We start from the raw sequence: 26,603 nt of genomic DNA, 5'->3' as shown, positions 1-26,603 counted from the left end.
CACAAGCTGGGTGCGTGTTAGTTAGTTAATTACTTACTCGAAGGATTTCAAGATTTAATATGCACAAGCGGTAACACTGCAAAAGCAGCCCAAACCAGAAAATACTGCTTGCAAAAAGTGGCTGACAAATTAAACGCGTGTGCATTGTACTTACTGAAAGCGGCGTTACAGATTTTGCAAATGTTCATTTTTTCACTCTGCTTAAAAAACATGATTATGCGCCGTATACTACGCCGCGGGTTGGTATGCAGCGTGTAAAACAGTTTGTTTGTTGCGGATAATTTGCCTTTTACTTTAACACGAAGACAATTTCCTGTTAGATTTGCCTTTGCAATGACAATTGATAAGGCACAGGGCCAAACTTTCAAAAAGATGTGCATGTATCTGCCAAAACCAGTTTTCAGTCGCGGACAGTTGTATGTTGCTCTCACCAGAGTTCCATCTTTTCATTCACTTACTGGTATGCCTGCAGGAACACGTGCAGCGACCGAGAGAGAGCGAGCGACACACACATGCATACAGGTGTGCGAGAGAGAGAGCGCTGGACGCATAAGAATAATAATACTTCATTACATTGATATACTGGTGTTTTTAGTATTCAAAGCGCTATCCACACAGGGAGAAACTGGGAAGCGAACCCAAAATCTTCCACAGTCTCCTTACTGCAAAACAGCAGCACTACCACTGCGCCACAAGGCAGTTAAAGAATGCACCGGCCTCGATTTTGTTTTCACTTCTGTTTACAGCGATCGGATCGTAGCGTGCATTGTTGCAATGTTACTTTTCTTGGTGGCTTATTCCATTACGGATGTTTCACATGTTAATTTTTTTCCCTGTGCTTAAAAGACATTAAAAAAGTGTTTCTCAACTGTGACTCCGGAACAACTCAGTACGCAAGCTATATTAAGCGTCAACAACGAAGACTCGCTACACCTTAATGAACAAGTGCTGAAACTTATCCCTACCGACGAAGTAACTTTCACCAGCGTGGCCTCCATCGTCACAGACGATCCCGCTTTCAGTCACGGACAATGGTATGTTGCTCTCTCCAGAGGTCCATCTTTTCATTCACTCACAGTGGTATCCACAAACCCACCCCATTTGGACAACTGTGTCGTTCAGCAAGTGTTCACCCATCAATACATAATTATGCGGCGTATGTTACGCCGCGGGTTGGCTAGTATCGTTTAAAAAAAACAAAGTTAAAAATGGTATACTCTTCAGAGGAAATGATTTGTCAAGAAAAGGCAGTGCTTGTCAAACGCATTGATTAGCCTATAACTACCTCTCTGCATCACTGATTCCAGATGTTAATTTTTTGTATGGATGTGCAGTATGAAAGACACCACTGTACAGAGATTGCTTGTACTGTACCAGCAACCTTTTTGCAAGACCCAAAAGACCCTTACAGGCAAAGCCACTTTCTAGACAAATAATGCAAGCACCCACATTGCAGTACAAAAAACAAGCCTCATGTTTAAGACACTCATGGCCTTAAAAGGGTTCAATGAAGTAACCAGATATTGGTTTTGTCAGTTAATAACAGGTTGAATTGAAAGGTTGTATCTGCTGCTTTCAAATATTAAACTGTAATTAGGAACATTCTGTAGTGTGGCCAAATCCTGTGTTTGCACCATTTAATTAGTTGTCCATCAAGTTAGTTTGTACAGATGTATGTTATATTTATTAAGAAGGAGCTGTTTATCAAAAATACTTTTATTAATCAAAACATACCTATTGTCAAGAATTTGTTTGTTATAGTATTTGTAGCATCACTATTTTCTTTACTTTTTTTCTATGCACATTGCTATTTTGTGATTTAGTTGCATGGACAATGCCATATTGTTTTAGCAACAACCTCTATTATAAGTAATGTGGTTTGTGACCTTAGAATAACATCACACTTCTTCAGAATGTTCAGTAGTGTGTCCAATCTTTGGAATGAAGTCTCTTCTTCAAACTTAAAACTAGTGCTAGTGAGACAAAAGCTAATCAGGTAGAATTAGAATCTCTGGACTTCTTCATTTTTGTTTTCATGTGTTTTTTTATTTCTCTGTGCTTTGACATGTGGTGCCCCACTGTCTTCTCCTTTTCCATCCCACCCTCTTTTTGACTTTTCTTGATCCCTGTCTCCTAATTCAAAACATGTCACATTCTTCTGTTACTTGCCTTGTATGAAGCTACTGTCAGGCCTTTACCATTATACTCAGTATAAAAGTGTGAGGTCCTAGTTTCAGACACTTTGTCTTGGAACACTATTTTAAAAATATCTCTCTTTCTTATAAAAACCTTAATAATCAACATACCTAGTTTAGGTATGTACATGGTCTTTAGCTAATACTCTGAAAGCTTTATGGTGTGTGCCTGGCCATTATCACCTATTTCCACTTTTTCTCTTCTTTTCCTAGCTCTTCCTACTGGTGCATCATCTAAAACTCTTTTTCCTTGACCCCCTTTATAGTTATTCTTTTCTCATTTCATATCTTTCTTCTCCTGGACTTTTTTCTCTCTCTGCACCTTTGCGGTTATGCTGGCACTGGTCTCTCATTGGAAATCTCTTTTAAGTGTTTGTCTGTTGTTGTCTCGGGAATTACTTTTTATATCAATGTTTTTTCAGATTCAATGAATTGCAAACAACATATCATCCAGTTCCACTATATGTAACTGGGTTGGCCAAGGGACCTAACGACATAGGGACCTTCAAACCACATACTATCCCATCATACATATCTTGGTTCTTTTTTCTTTACTTCTTTTTATATTTGCCTTTTCACACAGGGCTTGGTTAAAGTATGTACATGGGTGTGGGGGTGTTTAACTAAAAAAAATGTTTTGTTGATGTTCACAAATATTTCACCACAAAAATTTAAAAACAAAGAAACCATAAACGAATCAAACCCTTACTGCCCTGTTAAGCTTAGTTATCCAGATTCAGGTAGCAGTTCAAAAGGTCTGCTGGTTTACCCAAAACCACATTACTTCTGACTGTGCTACTTCCCTGCTGTCATGAACTTGGGAGTTCCTAAGTACAAAGTCCCAAAAAACTAAAAAAAAAAAAAAGCTCCACAAGTGGAAGGATTCATTAATCTTCAGCTTGGGTTAAAGAATACTTATAAATAAAAATATTTCTTTTCCAAAAATGCTCTGTAACAGTTAAAGCTCAGAGAAGCACAAAAGGCCCAGAAGGAGTTAGTTGCCTGAAGGTGGCAATCCAGTAACAAACAAGTCCCAAAAACACAAATTCAAAGAGAGGTAAAAAAATAGAGCAAGAGTTCAAAATCCAATGAATCCAAAATAAGAAATCAACAGCAAAAAAATCTTACAAACTTACCAACACCACTGCATGCAATGAACTGCAAGGGACTATTTGTTTCCTCAACCACCCATAAAGGTTTGAGGAAATAACCAGATACTGAAATGAATAAAAAAGACATAAAAAAGGAATATGAATTTAGGCCATTGGAGAATCCCTTGCTGAAACCTAACACCTGTAAATGAAGCCTTTACCTCAGAATGCCCCCTCCAAGCTCAGATGAGTTCACATGGAGTAGTCAATCACTGAAATCACTTCCAGGGTCAGAAATGTTCTCTGAAAGTCCTGGGAGATCTAATATTTTTTTTTAATGTACACCAAAGTATCCCTGTATCGTAAGCCCTAATTCCTACAAAATGGGTGTGCAGTCCTAACAGAGTGAAGCAGAGAAACTTTTTAGAGGGAGTTTTCTGTAACTGTGTAACAGACCTGCCCTCTCTTACTCCACACTGTTTTCACCCTCGTGTTTTCTACTGTACATAATTTCAAATTAATCTCAAATGCAATATTTCTTTGCTGGGGGGAAGAGGGACTTCTAACTATTAGCATAACAACATAGGAACATATGAAATATGTTGCTGAACCAAGGTTTTTATAGTTTTGCATTTTATAATAGTTTTAATTTATATATTATTTCTGATCTTACTTGAAAATTCAGTTCAGTTTTAGTTTTTGTTTCTAATATATTTTAAGTTTTAGTTCAGTTTTTAATTCACAAAAACATTTTTATTTTATATATATATATGCATATTTACTTTTAATTTTAGCTTTAATTTTAGTTTTAGTGATTATGGTATGCTTAAAGAGTCAGATAAAACTGCAGACTTAATATATTTAGATATTTGTTTAACTTTAATTTCTGTTAAAATGCAAGAGAAAAACAAACCAGATACTGAATAAGAACAATTTTATAAGATGCTCATTTTTTTATTATTTGTGCTCAACAAACTGCACTTTTGCATGCAAATAAATCAATCTAGCTGGATTAAAGGATAATTTTGGTATTTTCAAGTCAAGGTTATTTTTACAAACATGGTATATATGCATTTGTCACGTAAAATTGTGGGGCCTGGGGTATCACCAGAAAATAGAAACTTAAAAAACAAACCTAATATTTCTGAGACAGTTGTTGAGTATTGAGCTGCGTCTTGTAATTACACATATTGTAAAATAATTCATACATGTCATTTTTTAACAAAAATACACCAATATTATGAGAATTCAGCAATTTTAAAAAGAGACCTGTGTGCGCAGCATCTCATTATTTATCTTCTTCTAGCAATAATTTTTCAGTACCCAGGAGCATAATTTCTTTCTCAAACACCAAATCACAGTTAACATTTTGTGCCATGTGGTTGGTTTTGTTTTTATTTACTTCATTTAAAGCAAAGTATAACTTTCCAGTACACAATTAACTTTTCTACAGTTCCACAATAACATTTACTCATGGGGCACATGTTAAATTTGGGGTTGAGAGAAGCAGCAAATATTTTGAATGACTGCATACCTTGTAGACCTGCCAGTTTTACTGAACAAATTAACTTTTTAAACTTAATTTTTTGTGTTTGACCCAACATGTTGCCCTTTGCAAATATGGTGTTAATAATAATAATATTTTATTTATATAGTGCTTTTCCTATGCTCAAGGCACTAAAGTGTTAAAGTGTTTAAGTTTGCTGTCTTGCATTATGTGCTCTCTAATTATTACAACTTTTTAACCTTTTTTTTTTTCTTTTCCCAGACACAGGTGATAGGGTAATTTCTGATGATTCTATATGTCAATTTTATGTTTTATTGTTTTTACCCTAAATCTGTACAGCAGACATTGTACCCTACTCCAAGACAATGCACTTTTACTATTGCCACTATTAATGTTGTATTAAAAAAATCCTATACAGAGCTTTGTCATTTTCAACTAACAATGTTACCCGTTTAAGCTATCTCAGTGAGAGAAAGTTTATATGCAGAAATCTGCCACATGCAGGCTGATAAAGTTATGAAAAATCAGAAAAATTGACTATATTGTGTTCTGACAGATATGACCACAAAAATCAGGTAGGGATTTTGGGGATAGGAGGCCTGTGAGCTTGAATCATTGTTTGGTGGTTGGGCCCTATCCATATTGAGGCAACCACAGGAAAAACTAGCGTGTAGTGTCAAGGTTTAGGGGTAACCAAGACTTGAATAGCCACTACACAAGACCAGCAAGCAGTCCATAAGCAGACAGAAAGAGCAGGCAAAAGAGAGAATGGAGGGCCCAAAACAAACACAGAAACAGCATGTGACATGTCAAATGCAGAAAATACAAAAATATGATCCTTGAACTATATACTTTTACAGAGAGGGGGAATGAAAGGAAGGGAAGAAAAATATTTTAAAACATTCCGGCACTAAATTATTTTTACAACATAATTTTTTTTCCACTGTGAATTCAGGAAAAAATATAAAAAAATAATAAAAATAAATGAAATAAACATACATTAAAAACAATAAAAATATACATTAACGGGCTGTTTTTTACCAGTTTGCTGACTCTGGGCACTTCCATTAAGCTACATGTAAAGTTTACTTGTACTTCTGTTGAGATACAGCCAACTCAGTAAATGTATGAGGTTTTTATTACTTCATTGTCAACGACCATTCTGTTCAGGTATGTTGACTCTAGTGAATTTTGTAAATAAGACAAAAACAAAAACTTAGAATTTTAATATAAATTATTGAACATAAATTAACTTTTACAAATACAACTTTCAAAAAAACTTGTAAATTATAACAGTTGTCATTACCTGTATAACAATTTTAACTTTTTTGGTAGTTTATTTAGCTGTGTTATTCAAAAGCCCTGAAGAAGGGCGTGTGGCTCCAAAAAAACATGTCGGCAAATTAGTATTTACATAACTGGACTTCTAATTGAAAGCCACTTGATGATTGTGTAATTGACCTTTTTGTATGTACTGTTAAAAGGTCTATGACTTGTGATAAATTTGTTTATTTTTTCAATGTGTAATGCATATTGCATGTGATATACATGTATTTACCATTTTTGCTCTTTATCTTCCTAGTTCATTGTAATAAAAAATTGTTTTTTTTTAATATTGTTTTTTTGAGGGAAACCAGTTCCTTTGTGTTATTTATTAGTATTAAAGGATTCCTGTAGTTATAAGAGACAGTTATTATATTGTGTTTTTTATTAATAGTTTTGTCTTTATTTTATTTTTCATTTATAATAATCACCTTTTGCTGAACACAAACCACTAATCACAGCATAGTTTTTCAGTTCCTGTTTCCAAAATGATGATGAACTGAGATTTAAACGTCCCATGGTATTATATTACATTAAGTCACATTGCTAGCTGACTTGCTCCAAAGCTTTATGATTTTCTGTGTGAAAAAAAATTGTGAAAAAAATTATGTCACATCTACTTTTAACCTATATCCCAAGTTTAGTTATAAAGCAGATTTCAAAATAATAGCTGAATTCAGTCTTATTCCTTATATTTGTCCTGATTTCTCCTTGGTTTCAGTTAGTATAGGAAAGGCAGGTCTCACCTCCAAGAAGCAGCTCAGCGTTCCTTTTCCTTAACTAGCCACCTTTATCTTATTATCTTAGACACCATCATTCTGTGGCTTGCCTATTTATCTGCTCAGGAATTTGGACATCCATATACCAGTAACTTGACTGTAGCCTTCTATCATACCTTCCTGTCCTTGGCAGTATCTGTTAGATCTCATTAGCCTGTTAAATTATGGTGCACATGGTGCACATTTTAGATTTTATAGTTTTCACTAGTCTTATGAAAAATTTTTTGACATGGACACATTGAAGTATAAGTGAGTCGAACAATAACATAAACATTAATACTAATCTTTTCTTCTAAAGATTACAGCCCTGAAGATCAAGTATAATCCTTTTGCAAAAGCATTCCTGGATGCAAAAGAAAGGTGAGTAATTTGTCACATACATATTCAAAAATGACTGGAAAAGGTATACTGGGTGCCAAAGTTGAGGGTTATTCATGAATGAACTCATCGGTTTCAATTGAACTTAGAAATAAGTATTGGAAATAAAATTCTAAAAATCCCATATGTAGAGAATTGTAAGTGAATGGGGATTTTTGAAAGCTGAATTTAATTCAATGAAATTCTGTAAAATGTCTTCCTTTTTGTTCTTTCTTATCACATATCTCAGATTACACAGTGATATATTTTTCCAGTAATGAATATAATGAATGTTAAGGGTACTATTAATATGGTATTTGACATATGAAAATGTTTCATTTAAAGTGGATGAAATGAAAATGAAATTTGAAGTTGACAATAGAAAAATAAAGAAAGCATAGAAGCACAGAAATAAGTATATATATATATATATATATATATATATATATATATATATATATATATATATATATATATACAGTAATCCCTCGCTATATCGTGCTTCGACTTTCACGGCTTCACTCTATCGCGGATTTTATATGTAAGCATATTTAAATATATATCGCAGATTTTTTGCTGGTTCGCGGATTTCTGCGGACAGTGGGTCTTTTAATTTCTGGTACATGCTTCCTCAATTGGTTTGCCCAGTTGATTTCATACAAGGGACGCTATTGGCAGATGGCTGAGAAGCTACCCAACCAGAGCGCGTATTACGTATTAAATAAAACTCCTCAAATATATTGTGAGCACGGGGGCTGTTCGCACCCCTACAGGATACGGCCGCTCCTCAAAAAACACTTAAAGATTACCTTCACATTGCTCCCTTCCTTGCTGGGCTTACATGTGGCTGCTTTGTCAAGCGATATGCTTCCCGCACGGTGCTTCGCATACTTAAAAGATCAAACAGCACATATTGATTTTTAATTGTTTGCTTTTCTCTCTCTCTCTCTTGCTCTGACATTCTCTGCTCCTGACGGAGGGGGTGTGAGCAGGGGGGCTGTTCGCACCCCTAGACGATACGGACGCTCGTCTAAAAATGCTGAAAGATTATCTTCACATTGCTCCCTTCCGTGCAGCTGCTTTGTCAAGCGACATGCTTCCCGCACGGTGCTTCGCATGCTTGAATGGCATGTATTGGTTTTTGATTGTTTGTTTTTCTCTGTCTCTCTCACTCTCTCTGACATTCTCTGCTTCTGACAGAGGGGGTGTGAGCAGAGGGGGTGTGAGCAGAGGGGCTGTTCGCACACTGGCCTAGAGGATACGGACGCTCCTCTAAAAAATGCTGAAAGACTACCTTCACATTGCTCCCTTCCTTGCAGCTGCTTTGTCCGGCAGTGCTTCGCATACTTAAAAGCCAAACAGCCCTATTGTTTTTTGATTGTTTTCTTTTTTCTCTCTCTCTCTGACATTCTCTTCTCCTGACGCGCACTCCTTTGAAGAGGAAGATATGTTTGCATTCTTTTAATTGTGAGACGGAACCGTCATCTCTGTCTTGTCACGGATCACAGTTTAAACTTTTGAAAAAGAGACAAATGTTTGTTTGCAGTGTTTGAATAAAGTTCCTGTCTCTCTACAACCTCCTGTGTTTCCGTGCAAATCTGTGACCCAAGCATGACAATATAAAAATAACCATATAAACATATGGTTTCTACTTCGTGGATTTTCACCTTTCGCGGGGGGTTCTGGAATGCAACCTCCACGATCGAGGAGAGATTACTGTAGTAGGAAGACACAAGGCATAGATAAAGGGTCTGGGCACCCGAAGGCAAACCCCATATATTAAAGTATATAAAAGACTTGAAAAGAAATGCGTGGTACTACACAAAGGTTGACTTTATGCTTTTCTCAAGACGTTTTGCTGACAAGATGGTGTCAGTCCCTTCTAAGAGGAATTCTGGGAGGAAAGGGTGAATCCATGTGGTCTGACCCTGGAAGGGACATCAGTGTTGGAGTGTTGTCAATCTTCCTTTCTGCAGAGGGAGAGAGAAAAGAGAGAGTGTTATTAGACAGTGCCCCCTCATGCCTTGGCGGTAAATCACACGTACCTTAACCCATTGGTTGCTTCCCAAGCACACACGTGTGACAATATAGTTACATGATATTATTACATGAATATCTGTAAAAAAATATATCTGTAAATGTAACCTGCAGTATCACATAATATATGCTGCCACAAACTTAAAAATGCAATAATTTGTATATTATTGATGCAGACCTTTTCTTTAATTTATGTGTTTCCACCTATTTCATTGCAATAAATCATCATTACATCATCACATTTCTCAGCAATAAGATTATATGTCTCTGGCTCAGATATCTTGGCAGCAACAATGAAAATGTGTTGTATAAGTGCCAGTGAAGCAGGAATAGCTAGCTGCTGTGCTAAGTAAGTGTGATGGACTGATTTCTAGCATATAAGTTGATAAATATTTTATATGTCTTTTTTGTAAAGCAATTACAATAGCAAAATTAATTGTAATTTTAGTGTTTCAGGATGCATGTTTTACATAATTGACGAAAACAACAGTGCTTTGATGTTTACCTAACCAACCCCCAGCCTTTAGGACCAACTCAGGATGAGGAATTTATGATGAGGGGAATGGAGCATGCATCAGACCAGCTTGGCAGGGGTAACTGGGTTTGGACTAAGTGCCTATAAGTCATCACCGGCAGGAAGGCCATAAGCTGACTAAACAAAGCAACTGGTGGCTGAGTTGTACCTGAATTCTGTTTGTCTAAAGTATGGCTGTTTATGATTGGTTTTGAATTGGCATCTATTATGTACTACATGGGTTTGTGTTTTTTTGAAAGAAAGGTGTAAAGTTGGTCACCACACCTTTACCTCTCTCTCTTTTGCCATCTGGCCGTGAAGAGAAGATCATGATGAAGATACAACTTTATTTTGGCAGCCATATTGAGGCTTGTTTCAATACACCATTTAAAGGCCATGTGATAGCAAAGGAAGCTAGACTGAACATGAGCTGAAAGCCGTCTCTCAGCTCAAGAGGCGCTGCTACTTAGGCTGTAAGGATATAATGCTAATATTCACATTATATTCTGGTTCCTTAATATTTTACACTATTTTTATCAATAATACTTAATTAAATGTGTAACCTAACTCCTGCCTGGTTCTTTACGCTGTCTAATTTCCTGTGGTTAAAGATGTAGAAGGTAAGGGGAGGAGGAAGTGCTAAAGTACCTGATCTCAGAGTAGTAAGTGTATGGATTTTTAGACATTTTATTAAGGGCTACACAATAAAGAATATAAAGAGGGAAAATGGGGTCACAATAGGACCTTACACAATAAAACAGTAAGGGAACATGTAAAAGAACGATCCAGTTGTCAAGCAATTTCTTCCAAGTGAGATTAAATCACAAGTCTCACACATAAAAACACGTACACAATTGTCCTTCTGTCTTTAAAAAAATCTCCTAAAGTTAATAATCTTGACTCAGTTCAGCACAATGATGTTTTTTCTGGATAATGTTGTTTTACTAAAATTCCAAATTAAAATTGTTTAGGAAAATAATTTTGCAAATGAAAATAAAAAACTCACATTTAATTGACAAATGATAATGAATTGAGAATGCATCCTGCATGACATTTCTTATATATAAACGTCTACAAGTGGTAGCGTTTGTGTCTGTCTGTCCAGCTTGGAAGTTAGTGGTGAAGTTGAGGTAAGGGCTCCACCTCCGAGGAAACAAACACGCTTAGCCACTAATAAAGAAGCAAGGCCAGAACGACAGCAAAACAGTATCCCTTTTACTTTTCCTCCAGCCACTAATACACAAGTGAGGCGAATGAAACCTCTGAAACAAAACCTCAGAAGAAAGACAAAGTCACTTAGCTGCTAACGCACAAGCGATGCAAGCTCGTTGGCAAAATGAAACCTCCTAAGAGAGAGATGCCCAGAGTAGTTCCTTTCAATTACCTGACATCTCTGCATTTCAATTTTTTTCTGACAATTTCAGTAGTTTCTAGGACCCCGGGCTTTTTACAGCACGGCTTACACAGCTAGTATGATATAATATGTTTATTTAACTGTCTTTTATTTAAGTTAAAATGTTTATTAAGTCACAACAACCTATCTTTGAAGGGGAATTTCATGTAATTTACTAGAATTCATGTATGTTTCCTGTAATTTCAATGCAACTCTAATTCTTTTTCCTTAGAGTTGGGTGCAATTCCAATTCCAATTCCAAATCTAACTTCGGGAACTGAATTGCAATTTATTATGCATTCTGAATTCAATTCATGAATGTCTGCAACCCTGACAGGTTCTTCAGAACTGCTTGCAGATGGTCAGTCTTGTCTTGCATTGAATTCTAAGTAATGCTCAGAAACTTACAAACTTTACTGGCTTAATGGAAAAAAAGAATAAATGGAAAAGAAAAGTTCATTAAAAAAAGCTGGTCACTATTGTACTTGTTGGGTAATTTATTTGGGTGCAGCTTCAGCTCCCTGTGCTGGTATTCAAGACAGGCCAAGTTAGTGAGTCATGGTTAGTTCTAGTGCCAGGATCTAAAAATGCATTTTATATGAAAATGTAAACAGCAAACTGCAGGAGTTAAAAGAGCTGTTGTGTGGCCAATATGAAGAGCCAGAGAAACAAGAACTATTTGTTAGTGTACAATAGAGACAAACAAAAAAAAAATAATACTGCATTCACTAATGAGTAAATGTGAGAGCAACTCACTTCTTCTGGGTTCCCTGATTGTGTAACTTTAACCTGTAAAACAGAGCCACATTGTACAAGCAGTTAATCCAATATCCTAACCCTGCCTAGCTCACAGTAACAGATATATTTCAGATCAAACACCACATTACCTCATTATAACATGTTTTGGATACTGTACCGTGTGGGCTAATGTTGACGCATTCATTCACTAGTATTTAATATAACTCCTTAAAGACTCTGCTACTGAACAGTAAGGCATTCATACCATAAGGATTTTCATGAGCCATATATTAATGCTGCCTTTTGTCTCTCTTCAGAAATCATCCCAAAGACATCTTGGAAACCCCTACTGACAATCAGCACATGGGCATTTCCCATTGTAAGTTTCCATTTCTGGATTTTAATAGATTGTGTAGGGTACAAAGTGTCAGCTACAAAGTAGTTTTAAATCTATGGAACTCTTGTCAAATACTGGCCTTTTGTGATTGTCTTTTGCCTCCAAATAAGCTTAACTCTCATTTCTTTACTAGTGATCACACTACTTCATTTTTGTATATTGCCTGCCCTTTTTTGTCTCTCTCTCTCTGTTACCTAGTCCCATTTTTCTTCTTTATCTACTCATTTTTTTCACTCATTTATTCACCCCTCTGCCTGTTCTCATACTCTTCTGTAGCCTCTTTACTGTGTGCAGTCATTTTTTTTTCCCTGCTCACCCCTCTTCATATACTGCATAATATGAAGTTCAACATATTCCACTGCTTATTCTTACTTCTTTCTATGTTCACACATTTAACTACCTTGATCATTTAATCTGCCCTCTCCTGAGCTCACTCACTTCTGTATAATATAAACTCGGAGTGCTTGCAAACCTCCCTGTGTTCAGTTTTACATGCTTGTTTTTCAAACAGTGATACATAAATTCTTTGTGAGTTATAATCATCAATGCAGTATGTGATAGCACTTACTTAATTCTAACAGACCCACATAACATAACAATTAATCATCTGAAGGATGATTTGAGGAAAGTACACACTTGACATTGAAGCAGAGTGCCTACAATAGATTCAGTCCTAAAAACTAATATTATACAGTGAGAAATTATTCTGCATATTTATAGGTTTGGGGGAATTCCCCCATATACTGTCGAACACAAAAAAATAGTTAAAAAAAAAGGAACTGTCACTAAAGAAAATGAGGGTAGTATATATAGGTGGGTCTGCAGGAAGTGATGTGTAGGAAGAGGCGTGATCTTGAGGGTTGGAACCAGAAGTGATGTTATTGGGTGGTTTCTTCAATTCTGCTGGGAGAAAGGAAAGAAGAGTTAGAAGGTAGCGCCAATCCCCAGCTCAGCAGGTAACTGCATTTATTTGAGCCTGTAAACTGTCTCCCAAATGCACATATGGACACAATACATTTCCAAAGTCAAAATAAACCATTTTCTGTAGATATTTAACTGAAGAATAAAAATTAGAAGGTTAGTGTTTTAATAAGTATTGAACCCTCTGTGCTTTGGAAGCTCCAGGTGTACACAAATAACAAATTAATCACAAATGACAAAAAGGTTACAATCATGTTATCATAATTAAACATAATTAGGTACTACTTGTATATGGAAGGTTCATCACAGCACCCAGACTCTTACTAGAACAGGCCGTCCCTCAAAAGTAAACATCAGATCAAGACGTTGACTGGTGAGAGAGGCTACTAAATATCCAACTGTCACTCTCAGAAGTCTGCAGTGCTCTTTGGGTGAAACTGGAGTGAAGGTGCATGGGTGCACAATTTCAAGAGCACTCCATAAAACAGGTTTCTACAGGAGGGTAGCAAGAAAGAATCCATTCCTTAAGAAAGTCCACATAAAAGCATGTATGGCATTTGCTACAAAGCTTGAGAAAGACTCAGTTAAGATGTAGATAGAGGTTTTATGATCAGATGAGTCCAAAATAGAACTTTTTGACTAGATTTCAAAGACATATGTATAGCGTAAAACTAATACTGCCCATGTCTCAAGAAACACCATAACTGCAGGGATGCTTTTTATGTGCTGAGACTGGGAATCTTGTCAGAGTTGAAGGGACAATGGATGGACACAAATACCACATAATATTGCTGAAGAATTTGTTCAAGTCTGCTCTGAAACAACGGCTTGGGAGAAGATTCATCACTCCTGAACAATGTGCAAAACTGGTACATACGTACCCTAAAAGAATCAAGGCCGTTATTGTAGTAAAAGTGTTCTAGACAAAGTTTTAATGTTTAGGGCTTGAATACCTATGCAAACACTCACGTTTTCTTTTATCTTCTTCATTTAAATATTTCCAGAAATTAGTTTATTTTGACCTCGGAAATGTATTGATGGGTGGCACGGTGGCGCAGAGGGTAGCGCTGCTGCCTCGCAGTTAGGAGACCCGGGTTCGCTTCCCGGGTCTTCCCTGCGTGGAGTGATCTCCCCGTGTCTGCGTGGGTTTCCTCCCACAGTCCAAAGACATGCAGGTTAGGAAGTGGCGATTGTAAATTGTCCCTAGTGTGTGCTTGGTTTGTGTGTGTGTGTGTGTGTGTGTGTGTGTGTGCGCTGCCTGCTGTGGGCTGGCGTCCTGCCCAGGGTTTGTTTCCTGCCTTGCACCCTGTGTTGGGTGGGATTGGCTCCAGCAGACCCCAGTGACCCTGTAGTTAGGATATAGCAGGTTGGATAATGGATGGATGGTTGGAAGTGTATTGTTACAGCATAGGAGTTCACATAAAAACACTGAATGGATAAATATGTGTACAAATCTTTTGTTATCCAGAAAATTATAATGACATTCAAGGGGATGGAATACTTCTGCAAACCACTGTAGCTGCACATTTGAAGCCCATTTTTAACTCTTTACTTTATACCCTCACCATTATTTCCTGGAAAAATATTGGCCAGAAGGGCTGAACAAATTCTGCCCTAAGTGGAAGCCCTTGAAGCAGGAGTAGTTTTTTTTTAAATCCAAGTTATCTATAAAACTCCTTCACTGAAAAATGTGTGCTTTGCCTTACTAAGCATGCAGCTTCAATGCTAGTGCAGCCTGACATGCCCAAGATGCTGTAAATAAGCACACCAGTAAAAAAATATGATATGAGAGCAAGTCATTCACTTTCCAGATCATTTCTAAGTTAGACATCAACATACAGTCAGCCAGGCATTTTGGTGAACAGACACATAATTATTTGATGTCAACAAGATCAGAAGGCAAGTCTCTTTTTTTCAGGGCCCTTATAGAAGCATTCACCTTCATCAGCTTATAAGCTATTGATCTTCCTCATGCTGTAATCTCTTTTTGAATTCTTATGCAGATTTCATATTAAAAGATGAACATGAGGCAAAGTGAAGAATGTCACTATTTATTCCTGGTTAATATATGCTTTCATATTTTAAACTAATACCACTTTTTTATGTTCTATCCTCGTCTTTAGGTTGTCATAAGGATTGCGGCAAAGTAAAATAAAGTAACATAGAACTTACTGTTATGATGAGCTGGCACACATTCATATATTTAAAAGTTAATGGTATTTTACTGAGGTTGGGAGCATGCGCTGATAGCACATTGCCACACCCACCAGATGACAAACCACCTGGATTGGGACCCGAGTGCAATGGGTGACACGTCAGCATCACACTGGAACAGTGTCAGGCTTTTTATGGTGGCTGGAGTGCCAATCCTATTTTACTAGTTAGAATGAAATTTATGAATATAACCTACTTCATATTTCACATATACAACATAATCAGAATCTAAGTTTTTGAAAGCTACATTGGCAGTAGGAAAGACCCTACTCATGCCACTGTGGTAAACCAGAAGCCACTAGAGAACAGTACACCTTTTATGTGTGCAACATATCTCATGAGGACAACAGGCAGGGACTCCCAGCATGGGCATAAGCAAGAGATGTGGTCTGAGTGGAAGTACCTAATGCTTCCCCAGAACTCCAAAGAGCAGGTAACCCAGCATTTGGCAAGGCTTTCTGCCTAAATAGAGACTGAGGCCAGAAAAGTAAGCACCAGAGATGGCAGTTACTCTTGGACTCTAAAAGGCACACAGTCCCAAAAGGGAATATGAGGGATTTAGCTATCCTGATAACATATCAAGCTGAAAGTGAGCAGCCGAAGACACCTGAATTTTAAAGAGCAACAGAAGATTCAAGGATGCTGGGTCCAGAATTCTAGCTTGTTGTGCCATGATTCACCATAAATGACCTCTTCATTCCATGGAGATGAGAGGTGAATTTAGTAGAAAGGATCACCTGGCAAATGAAGAGAGGCTAGTGTGTAGAGAAAAAAGAGAGAGAGTTGTTGGAAGTATTTGGGCAAGTTCCTTGACAGAGCTTAACTAATCCTACCTATTAGATAATGGTTAAATAGTTGAATAAGCAAGGCCAAGAAGGTTTGCAGTAGGTGTTTATTTTGTATTTGTTATTCTCTTTGTTAACTCCTCTGTTATGTCTAAATGTAATAATTGTAATCTTTATTAAACCTATTTATGTTCTGGTCTTTCTGGCTTTAATCTGGCTTTAATCTGGACTCCAGAGGGCCTCTAGTGTTCACAATATATCATATGTTTATATACACTGTAGATACCATATTTGTCATATGCATAGCATATTACCATTTTAGGATGGTCTTTTTATTGCACAATCCTTTCAAGATTAAATAACATAATTTTTTTATTCACATTTAATACTAATCTCATTTTATAACTTTTTATTTTAGTAGGTGGTTGGCTGATCTCCAACTCTGACGCTTTGTGTGCTCCTGGAAGCCCTGGATACCAGTATAGCAGTCCCCTGACACTGCCATCCAGGCACTCTCACCACAGCTATGAACGGTACCCACCGCTGCGCACCCATCGCTCTGGCCCCTATCCAACATCCTATATCCACCACAACCACTCCCCAGGTAATACAAGAAAAAGAACAATATGGGAAATTCATTTTGTGCCGTAGTTCTGGCCAATTCAGCCATATGGGTTTGCTTGTACACTTCCTTCATTAATACTGTTTCTCAGGATAATCATCACTAAGATTTTCAAATAAAGAAGCAGCAGGCTAGGAAAAAAGGGCAATTAAGGGATAAGTTTGGTATATTTCAAGTCAAAATTATTTCTTCACAATCATGGCATATATTCATTGGCCACATAAAATTGTGTTCTAGAGTGAAGCGTTTTTTTGTTTTTTTATAAATTTCAAATACACCTTGTCTGCTGTGGCAGCTTACAAATGGGGCTAAAGGGTACATGGGTCCATAGATAAATGAAAAAGCCTTACATCTTACCAAATACATTAATTTTTCAAGCCAAAAATGCTACTGAGTATTGATTTGCATCTTGAAATTACACAAATATTGCAATACAGAATATCCATGTTATTTTAAGAAGGTAAAAATGCAAAAAGTAAACCATTGTGGTGAGATTCAGGCATTTGAAAAAGAGACTGGCTATATGCATCATTTTGCCAGCTAACCCATTCAACTTCCTCAGTTTCAATATTTCAGTCCTACTGTCATCAGTGCAGCCTGCAGAATGGAGAGAAAGAACCTGGCCCAAGGGATGTGGATCCACCTGGAAAATACATTGCCAAGCACCTGTTACTGACATTACAGACTGTTGATGCACAGCTGCAAATTCATATATGTGTTTTGAAGACAACTAGACAAACGCAACTGAAAAGGTCACACTTATGATCACTTTTATTCATTCACTATTTGGAAGCTTATTTATTTATGACACAAAGATTGCCTGCTGTCGCTAGATACTTAATGAATGTATGTCATTCAGTGAGAGGGAATATTGAGCAAGCATATAGTTTGTAATAAGGTGACAAGAACTGACGAGATAGGCACCCATTTACTCATCCATCCATCCATCTTTCTTACCCCCTTATCTGGAGCAGAGTCAAGGGGGAGCTGGAGCCTATCCCAGCAAGCACTGGACGGTATGGCCACTTGATCTGCAGCAATGACCAGTCGGTGGTGCACAGACAGTATTGTATCTCAGACCACAGGGACAGGGACCATGCGGGCACCCAAAGAAATACTGTCTTGATTAGTAGAAGGATAATATGCACAAAGTTAATGCCACCCCACAAAGAAGTCCTGAATTGAAACAAGTGGAAAGTGACGTGCCGAGAAGCAGACCCTGCTGGACAAACACTAGGAAGAAATCTGCTCATACATTTTTATCCACTATGGCCGCAATAGTAATGATAGTAATAATCTATCCATCTTCCTAACCCTTTTATCCAGGGCAGGGCTGTGGGCAGTTGGAGCCTATGCCAGAACAACACCTGGACAGGGTGCCAGTCCATCGCAGAGTGAGTTATATGAGCATGCATCTGTCCTTTGTTACAAGCCAAAGCAGAGCATAACCGCTGCAGAAACAGAACTGCAGAAGCAAAAGTAGCATAATAAGTAGAATATAGCTTGATGCTGGCGGCTTGTTGGAGTTGTCATAAATTCTCCCATAATGGAGGTTGTGAGCAGGCAAGCAAACAGGAATGTATTGCTACTTCAAGAAAAAAAGTTTCAAAAATCTGTGACAAAATAATTATTTCTAGTTTTATTTTAAGGATACAGTATAAGGATACCTTATAAACATAAAAGGCATGTTTTATTTTTTTTCATTCAAAACCTTTGCTGCTTCAAAGTGGACATATTCTCTAAGTATAAAGGATTTTTTTCATTCATGTATGGACTCATGTACCCTTTGGCACCATTGTAAGAACAGACAAGATATTTTTAAAATTTAAAAAAAAAATGCAATATTGCATTAGCCTTAGTACATACAGGCATATCTCACAAGAGTCCTGCCAGCTAGACAAGTCATTCCAAACCCAGTGCACAGGTCCATCCTGCCCTGCCTCACATATAATATACCCCTTTTTTGTAATAAATTCATTAAACAGAGGCCATTTGATGATTTAGTACAGAAAACAGTTTTTGCTTTATTTTTCTGAGAAATGTATCAAAAGTTTCTGTGCTTTATTAATAAAAACAAATTTGTCCTCATGAGAATACTTATGCATTTGTTCTGTTTTATCTTTGTAAACATCTACTTTGGGAAAAGAGGCTTGATAATGAGCTCAAAAGTGAGCTTCTCTCACTTAGGGCACAGTGGCATTTGCACCATAGTCTTTTAATTGTCATTATGTACAGAACTGTTCTGAAGAAATTAAGGAAGCAAACTGTTAAGCGAAAAGAGAATTCTTATGACAAAAAAATATAAACAAACAGTATAAAAGATTCTCCAGCGTATGATTAAGAATGAAAACAATCCACAGTATCATTCACATTTCTGTATATGTTTAACCAACACTCTTAAAAATAAAGGTGATAAAATGGTTCTTCAGAGAGATGCCATAGGGGACCAGTTTTGGTTCCCAAAAGAGACACACACATGAAGGTTCCAGAAAGTACTTTTATTTATTTAGATCCGTAACAGTCTCCATAAATAACTATGAAGAGATGGTAACAGATTTGTGAAATACCAATGGATTCATGATTTTAAAAAAAAGACTGTTGTTGCCTACAATAATACAGGCTGAGTTTAATTAAGGTTTCTTGATCTGTTATTATTCTGCTTGGTAGCCTACTATATGTTAAATATTTCTGTTTTGTCCACAAATTGCTAATATTTTTAAAGAAGCAAAGAACCAATTTCAGATGCAAGGAATCCTTCCCAGAATTATTTTTTAAAATTTTTTCAAGCAATGGTTCTATGAGGAACCACACAACCCAGTAAAATGCCATTACAGAACCAGAAGTTTGAGAGTTTAGTGAAGAAGTTGTAATAAAAACACAGACTGCACAAAATTTTCTAGTTATTGTTAAACATTACAAAGCCTATTTGTAGACATGCAGAGTAAGGGCAAAATTAGGCGAATTAATAAAAAAGGCCATGAATTTCTCATTGGTTTTTATCTCTTTATTGATTGGATGAAACCAACAACCACAATAAGGTTGGGGGTGGTCAGGAGACACAACGAAAATCCCTTGTTTGCCTTTTTTAGCCATGAGACTACAGATCAGTGGTCCCCTAGAACTCTAGGAGATACTGTTTGGTAGCACCAGCTGTCACCCCCTTCCTAAGTACTAATACAGTATGAGAAACTCAAACCAATGTGAAGACACACTCAGCCACTACTATACCAAGGTATAACAGCAGCTTAGTCTAACTGGTAGCTAGCCATTATAATCGCTCTGCTTTGGAACGGTTGTCAAAAGTCAGTAAAATAAATAAAAAAACAACACTGAGATCTATTTGCATGGTGTGGTGATCAAATTTTAATAGTGCATAATTCTGTTAGCAGTACCAAGCCTCCTTCAACTTCTTTAACTCAAGGTATGGAAACTAGGTTTTGACAGTCAAAATTAAGATATTCTCTAACATCTTTATACTGTGTCTTTTATGAAGTATAGGTAAATAAGTCTCTAATCAGGTGACTATTTACAGATTCTAGCAACTACTGCAACCCTTCACTAGCTAAAGTGTATACAATAGGACTAGCCAAAATAAAAAATTCATATTAGACTACAGATGTTTGATCAATCTGCAGAGATAGCTTTGGCTTTATGTTGACTTATTTTTATTGCAAAATTATATGTTTTTAATTGAAATTATCAATAAATAAATCATAAGTCATAATGTTTTAAGTGCCACTTATTATAATGTACAACTCCAAAACAAAAAGTACATAAATGTTTATTCATACAGAATCTTTGTGAGACTTTTTGCACCATAATGTATAGTACTGTCCCCGGAAATATAGGACTCCTACTCACCTTCCTTTTAGGGGTTTCATCTTCTTCACGCTATATAGTAAGTACACTGGTCAGATTAACGAATGATTTTTGACTAACATTCAAGACAGATTTAAAACCATTAAAAACTGTTCCAAGACTGCCAATTCTGTTTTTTATTTTACTGTATATTTCTGAGTTATCAAAAGAGAGAAAAGTGTTCTGGTTCACAGAAAAAACACATCAAGCCAATGTCTGCACTCGGAACATCCAGCTGAGCTGCAGGGCTGCTTAACACCACACAGAGAGACCTAAGATAACTTATGGAAAGATTTCAAAATCAACTATTATGTTCAGACAATTATATTCTGGAAAGCTTTAAAACACTTTTTAAAACTGATAGTTATCATTAACTTACTGAGTTCTGTCTGTACAATAACAATGTGTTCTTTTTCTGTTTGTCAAAGCACTGACACTGACAGAATCCACCTCAAACAGCCTACAAGTTTTCACTGGGCATGACAACTGGACGACCCTGACACCCCCTCCTCATGCCAGTATGTTACCAGTCACACCTAGTGCTAGTGGAGGCTCAAACAGCAGGTAAGAAAAACACAATCCTGCATATTTTTATGCAATATATGAAAATGTGACAAATATGAATCAGAAGCACTATCCCAGTGGTTTAATAAGAGATGCTGAAAAACTGGGAACATGCAGCTAGAAATGACAGGTGCTTTAAATGCTCCTGAGAAAGGTTAAAGCCCCCAGCCACCCTAAAATGGATAAAGTGAGTTGGAAAAAAATATGTAATGTTTGTTCTGATTAATATTGTATTATTTAAACAGATTTGTATTGCAGTCAAAGATACTTTCAGAACGAAATAAATAAAAAAGGCTCTAGATATCATCCTCCTCTCAAAGCCTTACTATAGTAAAGCTTCTCCTTCAGAAGTTATCACTGGGCATAAGCCCCCTAAACTAACCCATTTCATATTAAACAGCCCTTCCCAAAGACAAAAGGCCATTAACATTTACCCATGCTTTGGAATTTTAGTCCCCCAACTAGTTAACAAGTCGAAAATGTATGACAGAAGGAGGAATAACAAGAAGTATTAAGTTCAGGTACTTTCACCACAACAAATGACAGCTGTAGGAGTTCACAGAAATGGTGCTTAATTTTAAAAGATTACTTTAAACAACAAAAGTTCTGTATAGATGCCATTTATTGGTAATTCCACTTACAAGCTGGTATGACATTGGTAGCCATGGATATGGACAGGGAGGTATAAAATTTAAAGAATTATTGCACGAGAAAAGAAACACAGGAAGTGAAGAATGAAAGAGAAAGAGGAGGAATAAAAGATTTAAAATCTGAAATATGAAGCCTTAGGCTTCTCACAGTTTCTTCACACATTATCCATCCATCCATTTTCCAACCCGCTGAATCCGAACACAGGGTCACGGGGGTCTGCTGGAGCCAATCCCAGCCAACACAGGGCAGGAAACAATCCCGGGCAGGGTGCCAACCCACCGCAGGACACACACAAACACACCCACACACCAAGCACACACTAGGGCCAATTTAGAATCGCCAATCCACCTAACCTGCATGTCTTTGGACTGTGGGAGGAAACCGGAGCCCCCGGAGGAAACCCACGCAGACACGGGGAGAACATGCAAACTCCACGCAGGGAGGACCCGGGAATCGAACCCAGGTCCCCAGATCTCCCAACTGCGAGGCAGCAGCGCTACCCACTGCGCCACCGTGCCGCCCTTCACACATTATGTGATTGGATTTTACCAGACTTGCTTGTTTTATGGCAGTTCTTCTCTAAGGAAAGGGTTGAGTTTATTGTCAAGTAAGTCTGTTTTCAAGGTTGGCATCCATCTGATCTTTAGTCTTATATTTGTATCCCTTTAATTAAAGAGGTTTCCAAAAGAGAGACATTGTAGTCACATGGTGGATGAAGAAGGTGTTGAAGTTTAAGCAAATGTTGATTGACCATGTCACCCAAATTGCATGCCTTTATTGCTTATAGTATATCTGCTATCCAGGATTTTAATTTTAAATATTGCTGATGAAGGACGGCACGGTGGCGCAGTGGTAGCGCTGCTGCCTCGCAGTTAGGAGACCCGGGTTCGCTTCCCGGGTCCACCCTGCGTGGAGTTTGCATGTTCTCCCCGTGTCTGTGTGGGTTTCCTCCGGGCGCTCCGGTTTCCTCCCACAGTCCAAAGACATGCAGGTTAGGTGGATTGGTGACTCTAAATTGGCCCTAGTGTGTGTTTGTGTGTGTCCTGCGGTGGGTTGGCACCCTGCCCGGGATTGGTTCCCTACCTTGTGCCCTGTGTTGGCTGGGATTGGCTCCAGCAGACCCCCGTGACCCTGTGTTTGGATTCAGCGGGTTGGAAAATGGATGGATGGATATTGCTGATGAAACACATGTTCTAAATCATTCTGTTGCTCATCACATGTCTTATCTATATAGTAACATGAATAATACAAGGCCACTGTAAAAGTCTGATTTTGTGTAGGCTGATTGTTTTATCATTCGCAATATTAAGTAATTAAAAAGGCAGCATATACTGTGCCTATCTGACATTTTATGTCTGCATCAGCATTGCCACACAATATTTCATGTTGTGAAAGTACACTAATATTTGTGATCTTCCATTTCTCAGGCAACCTGAAAAACCTTAAGTAAATTGTTTAAACTTGAGAATTTTGCATCAGGAGAATACAGTTATCTACAGTAAAAGAAAATGAATGGCTTAGATAAATAGTTAAACTATTTTGGGTACATTGTGAAAACACAGAAGGGAAAATTTCTTATTTAAAGAAAATATATAGATGTTTAAAAACATGTCATAATTAGATAATAAATTGTCTTTGATTGATAGAATCACCCCAGAGTAAATGCATACTTATGTGACGTAAGTTTAAGTAGAGCAAAAATAATCTTACATTTGCGCATTAGAGCAGACTCTGCTTAGTCTAAGCTAATTGTAAAATGGCAGAGTGGGGCATTTTGTCTACAAACCAACTGTCACAAGTGATGCACAAGCCTCTGATCTGTATTCATACTATTCACATAACACCACTCTCCTGCTTAGTCCTCTAGGGTACTCTACCAACTTTTACCACGTAAGGGTACTAGCTTATACTAACACAACCCACCTCCTACTCTGATACAGCAATGAACACACTGATTTTGACAATACCAAGGCCCTCATATTCATTGTCCTTTTCTGAGTACCTGTGACACTCTATATTGATTTTTCAAAACATGGTCTATCCAGCACCTCTAAGTATGGCAGTATTCCCCATACAGAAATGATATATACATTGTCCGAAGTTCACAGCTCTAAAACCCTCCAAAAAGTGCTGTTTTCTTTTTAACTAATTAACTCCACTATGCTAGAGTCCTTGTAGAACTTGGGCATCCTCCACAACTATATACCAGTGATTTCTATCTTCATCTCTAAACCTCTAACCTCCTCCCTGCCATCCTCCTGAGGTTATTCTTGGTGTCTTTGAGCCATCCAATCTTGGGTTTTTCTTTCTTTTGCTGTCTGCTTGGCTTACAATACATCATTCTTTTCAGGCCCCTACTCTTTGAGTTTCCATTTCTTGAATGTGACAATCATCTAAATCTGATAAAAGGCATTGAAGGGCAAAATGTGTTCTGATGTGCCATTGTCCAATCTGGCTGATAAGGTTGAAATTTTTTTATAATTGTCCTCTCCAAAACCCATGGAATACGTTTGTTTTCCTTGTGTTAACTTTTTTTTTTTTTAACAGCCAGTATCCATGCCTCTGGACAGTCAGCAACTGCACAGTGAATGGCTCTAATTCAGCTAGCACCCTGGCCGGGTGTTCTCAGAACCAGATGCTACGTGGCTCAGGAAGCCCCACTTCCTCAACCTCATCCATTGTTCTCCAGGGATCCAATACAGCTGCCTTGGAAGCACCAGAAGAGCACTCTCATATTAGACTGGCCAGTTCCACTTGGACTTCTGTACCTTCCCACTCATTTTGAAAGGCAGGGCATTCCAAATGGGGGAAAAGTTTCAGTGGCAACCAGGGAGAGGATAAGCCCTTTTGTTTGGCTGCACACTGGTAGCCATAGAGAACAAGAGACAGATGTGATGGGGCGGTGTTCATTTTTCTTTCTAGTTGTTAACTATTTTGAGTGATTGTTAGACTACCAGCTGTCACCATTTTACAAAATTCCTTTTCTGGTATAAATACTTGGTACAGATTGGTGTTAAATTTTGCAAAGATGTTCATGGGGAAACAACATTCCCTTCTGGAGCAATGTATCTATGAGAGCATAATGAATCAGTGGATGTAGCTGTACTTGATACCTACCTAAGTATTCCATTGATCCATAGTGTATGTTGACCAGCTTGAGAATGCTTCACGATGGAGTGTTTGTAAAGGAAATGGCTCAAAGCAAGTACGTCTGAACCTTTGTCACTGAGAGAAATGATAAAACTGTCCAGATGATTCAACCACTCTGGTCAGGGAATTCTACCTTCCACACAAGGCATTGAGGTGCATTCCTGGCACCGCACACTTTCAGCATCATGGTTTAGCTGGCTAATTGCAGAGAGCTGAGATCTTTGTGTATGCTCCATGGAGGACAGTGAGCAATGAGGCCTGGGAATGAAGCTGAAAACAATTGATTGAACTGCAATTATCTTCAAGCAGCTTCTCCCAATATTTATGCTTTGACTCCTTCAGGCTTTACCTTTGGTGAAAGACAAATCCAGACAAAGAGAGATCTGCGGCACACTTCTTTTATGGGATTGTTCTCCCCCTCCAAGTGCCTCTGTAACTGTATGAAGACATTCCCAACACTGTGTCATGCTAAATGGTATATGAAGTACATACATGGTTACCAACTTGCAGGTGCCTGGTCTCTCGTCTAGTGTTGTTTCCTTTCTGTGTGCACGCACGCTTGCTCTAGTTTCCTCAGCAACTTCCCTTTTTTTTTTAGCTCCTGCCCTAAAAGCAATGTGAATAAATGTGTTCTTTTCCTTAAATTTGACAGTAATATGGATTTTGCTATGTGGTTTCTGTACAAGTATGAATATTGAAAATTTTATTTGTGCTTTTGAACTGTATTTGCTACAGAGAACAGTGAGTTTTATTAAAAAGCAATAAATGGGTCATAGGAAATGTGTTACCTCTTCATGTACTTTCTTGAAGTGAGAGACATTTTTTTCAGCAGTTCTTGCTTTTAAAACAGGATGCTGGGGAGTCACGGGGTGCATCTTCAAACAGCCTTTTTCATTTGTGTTGTTTTAAAGTCATATTTTTAAAATGAAACACCAACTTCCTCTGAAATGTCTTTATCAGGCCAGAGGCCTTGTTCCACTTAATTTAATTCAACCAAGAAACTTCAACATTGTGGTCCTACTAGGATTCAATGAGGAAACTGCTTCTTTGGTATATGTCTACTCTGAATAGTACTGTACAGGCTAGCTTTACATACGTTTAAGACAAATTGACTAACATTAAGGAAAGACAATTGAAAACAATTCAAGACCTTTGAATGTGTCATTCTACAGTGTCTCAAGTCAAAATGAATCAAATAAAATGTCTCAAGTAGTGAAGTTAACTTCTTGGAATTGAATTTGGTAGGTTCAATTTAAAACCTGTGGGTCTGAAGGAGGGCTTCAATTTTTTTATTTCCTGAAACATGATCTAACTCATGAGAACTTAGCTCTGGTCCTTGTGGTCTGCAGTTAACACAGATTTTCATTCCAACCAGTTTTGTAATTAGAAGCCATCTCTAGCAGATAATGAAACTTGGTATTTAGTTATGTGGCTTGTTAGTGCATTCATTCATCCAAGACAATTCTTTTTGTTATTTTACATTTTTAATTTTCTGAGAACAATACTC

General features: G+C 37.5%; 1 protein-coding gene across 1 annotated transcript in view; it reads left to right on the top strand.

Annotated features, from left to right (window-relative positions):
- tbx19 (T-box transcription factor 19) overlaps positions 1-25,959 on the top strand; it is a 98,786-nt gene extending 72,827 nt beyond the window's left edge. The window contains exons 4-8 of the mRNA XM_028799864.2: positions 7,194-7,255; positions 12,252-12,313; positions 16,670-16,855; positions 21,160-21,295; positions 24,494-25,959. Coding sequence (XP_028655697.2) covers positions 7,194-7,255; positions 12,252-12,313; positions 16,670-16,855; positions 21,160-21,295; positions 24,494-24,731 — 684 coding nt within the window. The 3' untranslated portion in view covers positions 24,732-25,959. The remainder of the gene's footprint in view (positions 1-7,193; positions 7,256-12,251; positions 12,314-16,669; positions 16,856-21,159; positions 21,296-24,493) is intronic.
- Positions 25,960-26,603: the final 644 nt, after the last annotated feature.

Source organism: Erpetoichthys calabaricus, chromosome 4 (assembly GCF_900747795.2).
Source record: "Erpetoichthys calabaricus chromosome 4, fErpCal1.3, whole genome shotgun sequence".
Taxonomy (NCBI): Eukaryota; Metazoa; Chordata; class Cladistia; order Polypteriformes; family Polypteridae; genus Erpetoichthys; species Erpetoichthys calabaricus.
Note: the sequence above shows the minus strand (reverse complement) of the source record. Positions and strands in the feature narration are given on the sequence as shown.